Source organism: Terrapene carolina, unplaced genomic scaffold (genome assembly GCF_002925995.2).
Source record: "Terrapene carolina triunguis isolate 2854851 unplaced genomic scaffold, T_m_triunguis-2.0 Scaffold42, whole genome shotgun sequence".
NCBI classification, from domain to species: domain Eukaryota; kingdom Metazoa; phylum Chordata; order Testudines; family Emydidae; genus Terrapene; species Terrapene triunguis.
In genome coordinates, this window is record NW_020664393.1 from 8,558,419 (window position 1) to 8,574,254 (window position 15,836).

The window sequence follows — 15,836 nt, forward strand, 5'->3', positions numbered from 1 at the left end:
TGTACAATAGGCTTTGCATTAAAATTTAGCATGCTAAACATCCTAGGAAAAGTCATCATAATCTGATAATATTTAGTATGTTTGGACACCACTCAACTTTTAGGGATTCCACTATAGTGTTTTTGATTGGCAAGCTATCCTGCCTTTGCTGTAGTGGTCCTAAAATTGTGGAACACACTCATCCTTGAAATGAGAGTCCCTTCATCCCTTCCCACTTTTAAACAACCTTAAGCTATTTTCCCTAAATATATAGGTTTGAATAGGTGGTAAAGAGAGCATCATTTCTCCCTCCCTGCTTTTTCCTTTTCGATACTCCTAATCTTAAAGGGTTATTTGGCCGCTGGGCGGGGGCAGGGGGAAGTGTGCATGTGCACAATTGTTGAGCAGCACCCTGAGTGCCTTGATAGGAGGGCTGCTTTAGAAAGAACATTATTTTATTATTATTAATGCAAATGTTCAATATCTGAATTTTATTGGCTCTGATTTAAGACCTGTATTTATAGTTTTTCCATATTGTGAATTAAAATTAAGCTTCTGTTATTTTGAGAGAGATTGAGGATTAGAAAGTGACAGTTATAGATGTTTCCCTTAACAGATCTTTTCCATGCATCTGTGTGTTATGTAACCATAACACAAATTTGTATCTGCAGTTAACACCATTCTCGGCACGCATCATTACCCTTATGACTGTTGATACTGTGAGCACATATTAAGAATTTCACTTAACATTGATGCATTTTCTTAATACATAGAATGAATGGACTGTTAATTTGTATCAAGAATATTACGCAGCCCAAGGCTAACAAATATTGCAGTATAGAGACATTTTATTCTAAAGGGGTGCAGGGCTTCATTTGCATAGCATGTCCAAATACATGTTTTCTTCACATGCCTCTGTTTCTCCCTTTAATCCTATTTCAGTAGTAAAAGAAAATTGGGAAACTAAACTACAATGCACCTAATTAGAATAGCACTAGTGGTCTGTTTTCAGCTCTCAAAATTAATAGTTACAGTCACGGCTCTGTTGCCAGCTCTTTGTGCTGCAGGACCATAGCAAAGTAGACTAAACAAAAGTTCTAGAGCTAGATTAAAAAAAACCCTGCAGCCCAATCCTGTAATTAGATCCATCTGTATGGATACAGTTGCAAGACCAGATTTTTAAAAGGCTTTTAGGTACCTAAAGACTCAGATAAGATTGAGTTCAGTAGCAGTTAGGGGCTGGGGGCTAGCCACATATAGCCCTTTGGGGATCTAACGTCCACTTCATGTGCCTACGTCCAAAATTTAGATCCACAAAATCCCCACTCAGCTCCCACCTAACCCTGTAGGCTCCTAAAGTCCCTAGGTACATAAGTTTCCACCAATAAAATTCCCTAGTCACCTAAATTTCTGTCAGTGGGCATATTTAAAGCCACCTAATCCCTGATACCCAGTACCTGATTTGTGCCCTAAACCCCAGCGGAATCCCCAGACCCAATGTTCCCAGCCTATCTGGTAAGCGTGCTATTGGATCAGGCCTTGCACAAAACTGCCACCCTTGTATCCAGTAGCCCAGTGGTAGGGCAGGGACCTGGGGAGTGGGAGACCTGGGCTTAAATCCCTGCTTCAAATAAGGCAGAGGTGGGATTTGGGCCTGGGTAAATTCACTAACTACTGGGTTATTGCGTATAAGGGTGGTAGTGATGGTGGCAGTAGCAGACATCCTTCTGCTGAGAAGGAGCTTAGGCATCTCACTCCAGGGGAGAGTTCATGGGTGTGAATCCTGAGCAGAAGGAGGTGCCTCCATCCAGCCTAGATTTAGGCACCTATGTCCATTAGAGGGACAGGGGGAGTCCATACCCCTCATGGCATTTCCAACAAGTAGTTTAAAGCAGCTCCTGCTCAGAGTGTTGGCTTTTGTGGATCCTGTTCTTAGGCACCTAACTTTCCTCAGGCATTGTATAGGAAGCCTGGGCACCTAACTCACAGCTATAGAGTCCACTAAGTGGCAGGGCACCTAAGTCATATACTCTGCATTGCAATGCCTAAATCCCCGTTGTGGGTCTAGTCCCTGGGCATTTCTGAAAATCTCATTATCTGCATCTTGCTGCCTAAATATCTTTAAAAATTCATCCCTGTAACATATTTAATTCAAAGTATCTTCACTCTTGTTGGTTTAATATTGGTGTTAATATTCTGACCACTTTCCAGACAACACTTCAACAGGTTTTCTTGTTGATTATAGCATCTTGTAGTAGATATAGTGAGACATTGTCAATTTAAGCATAAAAATCCAACTTACTTTCACTGTTTGTTTATTTACTACTTGCTTTTCTCTTAGCTCTGACAGTGGAAAAACAATGACATTGGTTTAATTATAATCAAATTGAGTTTTCAGCCTCCGATTCTGAGTGCTGTAAACTGTGTGTGTGTGTGTGTGTATGTGTGTATATAAAGCAATTGTTTTAATTTTGAATTTTAAAAATGTATCAAACATTTTATTAAGTTTTGTAAAAAGCATCATTTTACAAAATTTAAACGTTGTCATATTTAAGTTGACAACATTCCATCCATTTTTTCCAAATACACAATAGTTTCTGAAGATGAAATTTTATGACTTCTATTTAAAGATCAGTTTTAGAGGGGTTTTTGTAAAGAATATATCTTTATTGCAGTTTGTTAACACAGCATGTTATATTTCAAATTACATTATTGTAGTAATCTTTCTTATAAGCAGGAATCCTAGTTTTCTGTGATAAAAAAACAAAATTCTCTTTTAAACATAAATCCACATTTTTCTGCAATTAAAATGAAATCTGACAGCCCGAACCCCGTCTCCCTAGGCTGACAGCCCGAGTCCCATCTCTGTTTTTTAAAAAAAAAAGGCAAATTCAAGGGGGTTTTTTTTCTGTGGCAAATGGATTTTTAGGATCCCTGCTTATAAGTAAACTGAATTGAAAGCACTAGAAGCATGATCCTATATTCCTTAGCTTCCCATTTACTATGAACTTTTGGTATTTTGAAATACTGAAGGTCCGAAATAGAATTTTTCATGTTTGTGTTATAAACAAGTTAGGACTGAAGGATCTGAGCTAGGACCAGAGGAAAAGACATAAGTTTCAGAATTATGTCTAACAATTTCTTTCCTGTAACTATCTATGGATAAATATCCAGATTGCATACCTAGTTTAAGTAGTATCTCCAGCTGAAATTAGTGGGCAGTCTTGCTTAAGACCCAGTGACACAATCTGTCACTTTGTAGATAGAGTAAATCTATTTCTGCAGGCACTTAGAAGTCTGTTTATCAGAAAAGTTGTGCAGCCTTCTGCTATCTGTCAGTAGCGCTCCTATATTTGTGTGACAGTAATAAGTCAACTTGAACTTTAGAGGATTAGAGAGCAAGATTTTAAAAGGAAAACTGAGCCAGAAGTTAGGTTCCTAAATCCATATCTAGGCACCTGTGAAGGGGTACCACTCACCACATGTGCACCTGGCTAGACATGGGATGTAATGAATGTATGAGTGTGGGTGGGTGGTGGGACAGGTTGGACCCCCCCCCCCCAGGATGTCACCTGGCATGCTGGGACACCACTGAGGCAGACTATTCTGCCAGCCTGGGCCCCCTTTTACCTGGTCTTGCTGGGCATCTTCCAGCCAAGCACACAGGCAGGGCCACCCCCAGCTGCACAGAGACCGAGATCTGCTCTGAGAAGGTTCAGCTTAAGGGGCTTGCCACAGCACCCAGATGTCCACCCCCCCAAAATTGTATGAAATTACCCTCCTCCACATTGAGGGAAGAGGCAATGCACAACTTCTCGCCCCCTCCCCCCAGTTAGAAATCACATAAACTGGGTTATATTGTAAACCAGAAATAAATGTATTAACTATAACAGGTGTATTTTAAGTAGTCAAGGAGGTAGTAGACAGAACAAGGCAGATTACTAAGAAAATAAAACAGCACACAAACTAAGCTAGTTTCACTAAAGAAATTGGTTACATGTAAGTTCTCACCCTAAATGTGGTTCTAATAATCTTCTTCACAGGCCAGATGCCCTTCCAGCCTGGGTCCAGTTCTTTTCTCCCAGTTCAGTCTTAGTTGTTTCCAGCAGTCATCTTGGGTGGGATAGCAGGGGAGAACTGATGACCAGGATTACCTCACTCCGCACCCTTCAATGGGATTTGCATAAGGTGGGAGTCCTTTGTTTCCTACTTTGACCCCCGACCCAGCTTCTCGTGGTAAAGTATAGCATTCAAGATGGGTTCCAGTATCCGGTGACATGGTCACATGCCTCTGTAGGGCCCCTGTAGCCATTCGTCACCGGCTGACTCACATGTTCACAGGAAGACTAAGCTCTTTTACAGTCCATTGGCTCTTGCTGATGGGCCATCAGCACTGTCCAGCTTTTTCATTGTTGTACCTAAAGTGTTAGCAGGTGGCATCACCCAAAATAACATAGTTGAAATATAGTCAATATTCCTAATTTCAGATACAGAAATGATACATGCATACAAATAGGATAATCATATTCAGTAAATCATAACCTTTCCAACGATACCTTACAAGGCCAATCTTGCTTAAAGTACATCTTAGTTATGTTATATTCCTATCACAAGCATATTTTCATATGGAGTATAATATCACAGGAGGGTGTGTGAAAGAGAGAGGGAATGTCTCTACAGGATTTGTTACAATGCATACTCCATAATGTGTAAAGGGAAAAGAGTGTTCACTCTCTGATGCAAACGTAGTTCATTAATGGGAATCAAACAGAACTCCATATAACCTTTTATATTGCAACCAGTAGGGGTCCTAAATACTTAATCTTGTTTTTAGCTACTTTACTTTATTTTTAATATGAAATGAATCATTTTGTTTTTTTCAATTGAAAAATGAATCTTTGTTTATTAACACAAAAACAACAAGGAGTCTGGTGGCACCTTAAAGACTAACAGATTTATTTGGGCATAAGCTTTCATGGGTAAAAACCTCACTTTGTTTATTAAGTATATCAAGTTGTACTCAATCTTGATGAGGAAAGACTGTCTGCAATAGGTTTCAAAAAAGGTAATATCTCCCACCTTCCTTTTTAGTTACCTATTTAATCAGAGTTATTTCACTGTGTTTTGGAATGATATTGGCTAAGGGAAACCAACTTTATTGCTTCTTTTTGTTGTGAAGGTTATTAGCTAAGGGAACAATTTACCAAGGTTCATGGTGGATTCTCCATCACTGGCAATTTTTAAATCAAGATTGGTTGTTTTTCTAAAATATGTTCTGATAATTTGTGCTGGGAAGTTCTATGGCTTGTGTTACACAGGAGGTAAGATTACAGGACTACAGTGGGTCTGTTCTGGTCTTGGAATCTGAGTCTGTGTTTTATGTTAAAAAGCCAGTTCTTTTCTGCCCAATTTTCCTGAAAGACACTATGGATGACTGGAGAGCTAGAGCATTTGTTATCAGAAACACCAAGCAAGTGAAACCTGATCAACTGAGAAGGGAAATAGTTTTTATTAATCTTCACCCTAGCACTCATGTATGGAATGAGAGAGCTTTGGGCATACATTTTTGATCTCCAGGGAGTCCGACAGCAAAACTGGAGAAGATCAGACTTGGTGTTCGTTTTTTTTTTTTTTTTTTTTTTTTTTTTACAAATATCAGTTCTCCTCCCTCCTTTTGAAAGAAAGAAAATCCTTTCAGGACAGCTTTATACATTATAAAGAAGAACTAAAAAACATAAATCCTCTTTGGCTTTTTTGGCAAGCTTTCTTTAACAGATTATGATAACAGGTTCCTCTGAATTTGTATTTAGCTTTGCTATTCTACAGATACCAAAGCTATATACTGCTCTTGGTATGCACATGTATCTTCTGATTATGAAGGAGTGGAAGTAGTATGCCTGGATGGTCCTAAGGACCATTTAACAACCAGCAGAAGTTACCATTATTGTGCCAATCCTGCAAGCTGCTTAGCATGAGTGGACCCCTGTACTCTCGCATCTTATGAAAGTCACTGGGCATGTATCTGATAATACATCATGTGTGCAGGTTTGTCAGAATATTGACCTTTAACTCTTCTTCAAGCTCTTAGTTTTCACCTAAACATGACTGTAAAATGTTTTTCATGTGTACAGAGAGGGTTGCCAGGTGTCCGGTTTTCAATCGTAAGGCCTGGTGGAAAAGGGACCCTGGAGGATCCGGTCAGCACTGCTGACTGGGCCGTTAAAAGTTAAGTTGGTGTGGCTGGCAGGCTCCCTACTTGGCTCCTCGGAAGTGGCAATATGTCCCTGGGCTCCTAGGCAGATGTGCACTCTGCGCGCTGCCCCCACCTCGAGTGCTGGATCCACAGCTCCCATTGGCCAGGAACCATGGCCAATGGGAGCTGCGGGGGTGGCACCTGTGTGTGGATACAGGGCATAGAGCTGCCTGGCCACCCCTGAACCTGGCCACCCCTGAACCTAGGAACTGGACATGCCGGTTGCTTCTGGAGCCGCCTGAGATAAGCGCCGCCCAGAGCATGCACCCCTCATCCCCTCCCACAACCCAACCCCCTGCCCCATCCCAGAGCCCCCTCCTGCATCCTGAACCCCTCATTTCTGGCCCCCACCCCAGAGCCTGTATCCAACTGGAGCCCTCACCCTCTCCTGCATCTCAACCCGCTACCCAAGCCTGGTGAAAGTGAGTGAGTGTGTGAGGGTGGGGGAGAGTGAGGGACAGAGGGGGGGGGATGGAGTGAGCAGGTGGTGGGGCCTCAGAAGGGAAGGGGCGGGACCTACCAGAAGGGCAGGGCAAGGGTGTTTGGTTTTGTGCCATTAGAAAGTTGGCAACTGTATGTAGGGACTTAGTTTAACTTTTGAAGTATGTGTAGAATTTTTGTTCATATTAAGGAGAAATATGTATGCACATGAAGGAGAGAGTATACCCCTAAGTCCCATGACACAAATCATTGTTTTTCCATTGTATTGGTGCTCATTACTCTTAATGCCTCTTTTGTATTTTTACAGGATTCTTCAAGATGAATACTACAGAAATCAATTCATTCACCATGACCCCATTAGGTTTTATACCAGATTTCAAAAATGCCACCCTTGTACCTGTCAATGAGACTGCGTGTGAAAACTGGAGTGAGGTTCATCATCTGGTTTTTCATGTGGCAAATATCTGTTTTGCAGTTGGATTGGTTATTCCAACCACTTTGAATTTCCATATGATTTTCCTGCGAGGCTTGCTTGCTACAGGTAGGCCAAACAAAATTTACTTTTTACAACTTTGTGGCTGAAATTCCATTTACTGACCAATAGAAAGTAGGGCTGTCAAGCAATTAATTGCACAATTAAACAATAATACCACTTATTTAAATATTTTTGGATGTTTTCTACATTTTCAAATATATTGATTTCAATTACAGCACAGAATAAAAAATGTACAGTAGTCTTTTTTATTACAAGTATTTGCACTGTCAAAAACAAAAGAAATAGTATTTTTCAATTCACCTAATAAAAGTACTGTCGTGCAATCTCTTTATCATGAAAGTTGAACTTACAAATGTAGAATTATGTACAAAAATTTTATTTTTGAATGAAATCTAAAATTTTAGAGCCTGCAAGTCCACTCAGTCCTACTTATTCAGCCAATCATTAAGACAAACAAGTTTGTTTACATTTGCAGGAGAAAATGCTGCCCGCTTCTTGTTTACTGTAGAAGAGCAGACTCACCCCTGCGGCACCTCCTGCTGGTCTCTGTTGGGAATTAGCTTGGCCAGCCTTGGAGCGCCCTCTGCAGGCCAGTGATCCGCCTTGCCGCTGGCCCCGTGTCCCTCCCAGGACCCCGGTGCCCCTTTTCTCTGGGTGCTGCCCCCTGGCAGTAACCCCTCAGTCTTAGGGTCTCCCCTCCCCAGGGAACCCCCACCCACTATCCCCACCTCGCCTCAGTATACGGATACTGCCAGTCATTGTCTAGCCCCCACACCCTGGGGCAGACTGCAGTATCAGCCTACTCATCACAGGCAAGGTTGGGTTTGGACCTGCTGCCTTTGCCTACCCCTGGGCTGCCCTCTGCAACCCCCAGTACCTTTTAGCCCAATGCTAGGCCGCAGCCTGGAGCTTTCCAGGCTGGAGCTCCCCAGCTCCTCTGCCTTTCCCCAGCCCTGCTCCACTCAGGTACTCTGTCTCTAGCTCCCTGCAGCCAGGCCCTTCTCTCTCTGAATACAGAGAGAGACTGTGTCCTTGCTCCTGGCTCCCAGCCTTTATAGGGCCAGCTGGGCCTGACTGGGGCGTGGCCCAGCTGCAGCTACTTCCCCAATCAGCCTAGCAGCTTTTAGAGCTGCAGCCCTCTCCAGGGCTGCTTTCAAGCCCTTCCAGGCAGGAGCAGATGTCCACCCCGCTACATTTACAATGTCACCTGAAAGTGAGAACAGGTGTTCGAATGGCTCTGTTGTAGCCGGAGTCTCAAGATATTTACGTGCAGATGCACTAAAGATTCATGTGTCCCTTCATACTTCAACCACCGTTCCAGAGGATGTGGGTCCGTGCTGATGACGGGTTCTGCTCAATAACAATCCAAAGCAGTGCGGACCGACGCATGGTGAGATTCCCCCCTAGCAGAAGGTTGATTTTCTTTTTTGGTGGTTCGGGTTCTGTAGTTTCCGCATTGCAGTGTTGGTCTTTTAAGACTTCTGAAAGCATGTTCCACACCTTGTCCCTCTCAGATTTTGGAAGGCACTTCAGATTCTTAAATCTTGGGTTGGTAAGAAATCTCACATTGGTACCTTCTTTGTGTTTTGTGAAATCTTCAGTGAAAGTGTTCTTAAAATGAGCATGTGCTGGGTCATCATCCAAGACTGCTATAACATGAAATATATGGCAGAATGTAGATAAAACAGAGCAGGAGACCTACAATTCTCCCCCAAGGAGTTCAGTCACAAATTTAATTAACACATTATTTTTTAAGTGGAGTCATCAGCATGGAAGCACGTCCTCTGGAATGGTAGCCAAAGCGTGAAGGGGCATACGAATGTTTAGCATACCTGGCACATCAATGCCAGCCATAAAAGTGCCATGCCAAATGCCTGTTCTCACTTTCTGGTGACATTGTAAATAAGAAGAGGGCAGCATTATCTCCTGTAAATGTAAACAAACTTGTTTGTCTTAGCAATTGGCTGAATAAGAAGTAGGACTGAGTTGACTTGTAGGCTCTGAAATTTTTACATTGTTTTGTTTTTGAGTGCAGTTTTGTAACAAAAAAAAATCTACATTTGTAAGTTGCACTTTCAGTACAAAGATTGCACTGCAGTACTTGGATGAGGTGAATTGAAAAATATTATTTTTTGTTTATCTCTTTTACTGTGCAAATATTTGTAATAAATAATATACACTTTGATTTCAATTACCACACAATACTAGATATAGATATAGATAGTAGACAAACATCCAAAATATTTAATAAATTTCAATTGGTATTCTATTGTTTAACAGCGCAATTAAAACACTGATTATTTTTTTGAGTTAATAGCATGAGTTAACTGCGATTAATTGGCAGCCCTAATAAAAAGTATTGTCCTAGACTCGCTTGTCTTCCATTGGTGGTATTTCAACATATTTTAATTGTTTTATTTTGTTGGAGGTGTGTTAGCATGATTTGGGGCCTGGTCAACACTCTGACATTGCAGAACTTATTTGGATAAGGTAATACAGACCCAGTTTCATAAAACTCCACAACAACTGCATATAGAATTTTGAGCATCTGTGCAGTTGCTGAAACATCTGACTGTGTGGAAGGGTAGGGTTTGTTTATGTGATGTGGGCTATTTTGTTTTGTTTTCCCTTTCTTTGTCTGTTTTTTCTCCACTTTCTCTTAACTTATCAGAAAAAAAAAATCTATGCTTGGACAAAGTATGGAAAAAAAATTGGCCCCAAAATTTTTTGTTATGAGTAAATGAAAAAAGTGGAGCTCAATTTAAATTATAGCAAGATAGACTTGTACCTTCTACAATAGAAATCTCTTGCACTCTCAGACCACTGATATAATAGTAAATATCATCTACACCTACAATATTTAAGTTTTTTTCCTTGGAGAGCTTCATGTAGTGACTAGCCCCAACTCTTCTTAAAATATGAGTGGAGTGAAGCGTGAACATATACTATTAAATGTATTTTCTTGAGGAGGACTAGCTTTCAGCTCAAGCTGAACACTGCTAAAACAGATCTCTTCATCTTAACTCCCCCCTTCGCCCGCTTCCCCTTTCCCCCCCCCCGTTACCTCCTTTCTTGGTCACTGTAGATCACGCCACCATCCTGTCTGTCGCTCTGGCCCATACTGTGGTATCCTCTCCAACTTCTCTAGGCCTTCATGTCCAGGCTACGTCTAAAGCTTGCGGATTCATTTTGCCTAACATTTCTAAGATATGGTCTTTCCTATACACCCACACATCTAAAATGCTCATCCAGGCTGTTATCTTGCTTCTTGATTACTGCAACATCTCAGAAGTTGTCACTGGCCTTGACAAGTGCAGACTTGCCCCACTCATTCATTCAAATGATGCTGCAAAGATAATTTTCCTAGCCTGTTGCTTTGACCATACTTGCCCTTCTCTGTTGCATCAAACATAATCCACTTGTCACTTTCAAGACCCTTCACAGCTAATCAAAGCCTGCCTGTCATCTTTCATTTTCTACTGAAATATTCACTCCCATCTATCTGTGATGCCAGCCTCCATTGCCCACTTACAAAATTTTCAAACAAGTATCTTTGTGCTTTCTCCCATGCTACCCCACCTGCTTGGGAGGAGCTTCCTCTAAACATCTGTAAAACTAACTCATTATCTTTCTAATTCCTCCTTAAAACTCTCCTTTTCCATGAAGCCTGCAAAAAACTTGACAAGCATTAGCTTCTGGCATGCTAAGACTGCTGCCTGTCATGCTGGCTAATATTGTCTCATTCTTTCCTTGCATTCCCCTGCATGTCTCCACCTGTTGACTCTTGTGTTATACTTAGATTGTAAGCTCTTTGGGACAGGGATTATTTTTTTTTTTTCAATTCTGTTCATACAACACCTAGTGCAATGGGGTTCTGTTCCATGATAGGGCATTATGGAAATACAAATAATTAATAACATTCCAAGTCTAATACTATTGTAATGCAAAGCGCTAACTAGAATTTCCTTTTTCTGATAGTCAAAAAAGCAATTTATGGTTGGAGTCTTGGCCTGATTCATTAAATGCCCTGACTAACATCTGGGCTATTGTATTTAATAAAGATGTAGTTGGATTCAGAACCGTGCAGTACAATGCACTTGGCAATCTTAAATGCTCTGAGAAAATAGAATTCTCCTGCTCTTACATTATCTGACAGCATTAAGAATGGATGCTTCTCTTTGTTCTAGCATTTCATTTCATTCGCTGCTAGCTTAGAAATAGTGTTAGCTTTAAAGCTAGGGTGAAATCCAGGACCCATTGATGTCAAAAGGGGTTTTGCCATTGACTTGAATAGGGCTAGGTTTTTACTACTGAAGTATTGTAAGCGCTTCATGACAGTAGGTGATGCCAAAACTTTGTTTTCAGCGGCATTGTTAGGAAGAGTTCAAACATGATTTGAGTGGGGCCAAACTATGTTTGTAAAGTCTTAACCTAAATCACTTACAGGGTTCCTGAACTATATACCATCGTACTGTATGTAGAACCCAAGTCTTCATGACCCATTGAGGAAGTGTTGTGAAAAGTTATGACCCTGTAAGGTGTATTTTGAGAAATATCCCTTTTGTTATTTTTACAATATAGAACTTCTATATTGTAAAAATATTGTAAAAATAACAAAAGGGATATTTCTCAAAATACACCTTACAGGGTCATAACTATAATAGAACATGTTCAGTGTTTGAGAGAATCTATTTTAATTACCAGACCTTTATGTTGCTTGTATTAAGAATTTTACAGTAATTGTTCCATATCTCTTTTCACACTTACAAAAGGCTATTTTACCAAAATGAGTTTCTCTAATGGCCAGGAACCTCAATTTTTGCATGACCTTGAACTCTCATTTAAAATCAACAGGAGTTCTGCATGTGGAGGGTTCACTGATTTCAGCTCTAGTTTGAATTTTGAACTGGCAAACGTATGGAGTATGAATTTTTCAAGCTGAGATGACAACTTGAAAGAGTAACGTTGTAAGAGAAAGATGCATAATTAAGAACTTTATCTTGTTTAGCAGCTCTCACTAATCAGAGCAGAGGAATAATTATGTAGAAGATACTCATCAGTCATTCTGTTTTCCTAACCAATGATATCTTGAACAATGGCATAACTCACAGCAGGAAGCCAGATTCATAACATATATTATGGTGGTGGTTCTTTTAAAACTGAAAATCTCTGGATGGCATTTAGGGAGCTCCAGGCAAATAGTGTTTGCTTATTCATGTTTTGTTTGTCTACAGGCTTCAGCCCTAGAAATGAATGCTTATTATTTTTGTCTCAAATCTGTGTAATGCCAGCTGTATGAAGCAGTTGTGTTTTAGTTAAAATGCTTCTTGTAACTAAATAAAATTAACTGTTACACTTGCATTTACTACAACATTGCTTACCTTGATCCATATTACCTAACTCTGTTGAAACTTGTGAAATGCATCACTTCTGAACATAATCACTGTAATCTAAAATAGGGATCTGTATTATCTATATCAAAAGAATGAAGTGTGTGTGTGTGTGTGTGTGTGTGTGTGTGTGTGTATGTATATATATATATATATATATATATATATACAAAGTGTATAAAATATATAATATAAAAAAAAATCTGGGAGAAATATTTTTATACATTATTGAACTATATCATTTAACTTCCTATTTTATTTTTGACAGGATGTGTACTTTTCATCATCTGGGCTATGCTGTACCGTTGTGCCTTGGATATAATGATCTGGAATTCAGTGTTCTTGGTTCTCAACTTCTTGCATTTTATATATCTACTGTACAAGAGAAGACCGGTATGTAAAGAGTATAATCACTACAAAGTCCTGTGGCTGTGCTTGGGCAAGGCTCCCATTGAATTCTATTGGAGCTTTGCCTGGGTGGGTCAGTTATCAACCCCAGCAGGTACCAGCTATCATTAGCATGATTTTAGCCTGATAGTTGTTTGTTTGCATCACTCTCTGATATAGTACTTCCATTTTAAAACTTTTTTTTTTTTTTTTTTTGTTCAATTATTTTTTTTTATTTATTTATCTAAATGAAAAGGACATCAATTTCAAAAGTGACTAGTGGTGTGTGGTTTTTTTTTTTTTTTTTTTTTTGGATGCACAACTGGAACATTTCAGAGGAGCCAGATTTTTCAGAGGGTAGGTGCTCAAAACTTCTGAAAATCAGGTCCACATATCTCAAGGTGGACATCCATAACTAATCATTCCTGGAAAATTAAGCCAGGACCTCTATGGGGATAAAACTTCTCTTGCTTAGTTTAAACCCAGAAGTATCTTGTGTATGGAGGAGGTGGAGAGTACATTTTGGCTCTTTATAAACATGGAAATAAATGTAGGTGTCCATATACAAACAACTTTAATGTTCTTCTTGCAGTCCATTCATACAAAAATACCTTTTTGGTCCATGTGTCCTCTCTCTCCCTGCCCTGCCTTGCGGAGGGAAGGAAATCCATAAAGAAAACCCTGGTCAGACCCTGCAGATGGGAAAAGTGATAAGTGAAATACTACTCCCTTCTCTGTCAAATATCTGGGATGCCCAGGAATGAGCAGGAAAAAGTGGGCAGGGTGACAGAAGAGCCACATCCAGTAACATGATTCCTGCCTTTAACCAGTTTGGAGCATGGGGATAATTTGCAGGTCAAATCAGCAAAGTTAAAGCTGCCTAAACTCTGGCCGTGCACCCTGTGACTCCCCTCCATAGAATCAAAGGGAACAGCTAGGGGAGTGAGCCAATAATCTGGAAGGGTCTGCAGAGTAGTGTAGAACAAGAGTTAATCAACAGACTTGAGCACAGTCACTGAGGTTGGAGGCCAGGATCCTTGGGAAGCCCCATTCCTTTATCCATCCTGCCCCTGATATCTTCCCATTCTGCATGTACACAAATTCAATGGATGGGTGGGAATAAGGGTTGGAATGTGTCTATTCCATGGCTCCAGTGGACCACAGGAGTGTTTCTATTATTTTGTTCCCCTTACGTATGCTTTTTTTGTGTATGACCATTTATTTTTAAATTTTAGCACATAGCTAGTCCTGGCTGCAGCATCTTGCCTCCTTTTCAGAAACATTTAGGATTCGAAAGAAACAGGGAAAATTCTTTTTTGCTCACTTAGATTTTGTACAATATAAAGTCCAATCTTAAGAGAAATTACAGGAATATACTTGGGGCAAAGTAAAGCTTTATCTAGCTTTGTCTAGAAGCATCATCAGTCACTATTTTAAAACTAGATATATTGCTCTACTGCTAACTGTCCATTTAGTTACATGCAGTATATTGAGCCATTTGGCCTATCCAAGATGAGCCTAAATTGCCCATTGCCTTTAAATTGAAGAGATTTTAAAAAGGGAGTAGGCACATTTGTTTCTTACTGTTCTGCCTGAGATGCTTGCACAATTATTTTAGAAAACCTTTCTTTATTGATCTGTTTATACATAGTCTTCAGGATACAATACTATGATGAAACTGCACCTTTGCCTATAAACTCAGATATTCTGTCTGTTATGCCACACCCATTACTGTATCTAAGCACCTACACAAATAATTTTCATATGTATTATGTTTATAGTCTCCCAACATGGATGTCATAACCCCCAGAGGTGTCCCTAACACATGTAATGACCATCTTACCCTTCTATTAGATTAGGGGAGGGTGGTAGATCCTGGTATTGAAAACAGAGAACCACTGTATTATATGATAAAGTAACAAAAGGCCTTCTTGCAACAGATGTATGCAAAGGGCCAGGATTAAAATAGCAGTAAAAACTTTAACTCTGACCTGAGTGACTAAAATCTGAGACTTAATGGAATGCTAACACAGGGTTTTTTGTGCTATAGTAATAATTTGACTGTATAGAAGTGCCAGAAAATCTGGCATCCATTAGGGACTTCACTTTTGCTATTGGTCTTGCAGGGAAGGCACTCAAATACTACAGTAATGGGCAGTAGTATAAAACACGATGATAGATATTGTTTATTTAGGTCCAAATAGAGAATATTTGAGTTTGAAACTCAATTTATAAACTACCAGTCAATGAAAGTGTTAGGAAATTATTTTTAAACAGGTGGGAGGGAGGGGGAACTTTGCTAAATTCCTCTTCTGGGTCTAGTTGGCTGGTTATGCCCAGATTGGGAAAAGTGCAGCTGGCTATTCATATGTGCACTGTCCCTTGAGTGCGTTACAGTTGACAACTGCCTTTCAGTGGCGTCTGAAAGGAAAATGATTGTTTTTTTTAATTTTCATCTTCAAATTGCATATGGTAATAATGCAATGCAGCTGGGACTTCTAAGAGCAGGCTGTATTTGATTTTTAATAGCAGCTAGTCCTTTGGATGGAATTGAGTATTCAGGAGAGATGTATCACTACATAAGAAACTCCATTGAGCCCTAGTCTTAGGTTGCATTTTTAAACGGTGACAAGCATTAGTGTCCAGCTTTCTTCACACCCCAATGGGACACCTCTCACACATTGGCAAGAACATGTGTTTTTGATTTTGTCACCTTGTCTTTCTACTCTTCTGTCTATCTACATCCCTTTGATAGCACCCATCTCTGGTGTTTGACCACTCGCACTTGCTCTCTTAGCGGTAAAATACACACAAGCAAATACTGACCATGAAATTGCTCATTTCACCTCTGTTGCTAGGTGACCATCTGTCTCTCTCATACAGACAATGC

At 40.1% G+C, this 15,836-nt stretch overlaps 1 protein-coding gene across 2 annotated transcripts in view; it reads left to right on the top strand.

The window, feature by feature from the left end:
- BVES (blood vessel epicardial substance) overlaps positions 1-15,836 on the top strand; it is a 54,103-nt gene that overhangs the window by 1,288 nt on the left and 36,979 nt on the right. For both annotated transcript variants that reach the window (XM_024196705.3, XM_029912001.1), the window contains exons 2-3: positions 6,981-7,214; positions 12,828-12,952. In XM_024196705.3, coding sequence (XP_024052473.2) covers positions 6,992-7,214; positions 12,828-12,952 — 348 coding nt within the window. In that variant the 5' untranslated portion in view covers positions 6,981-6,991. The remainder of the gene's footprint in view (positions 1-6,980; positions 7,215-12,827; positions 12,953-15,836) is intronic.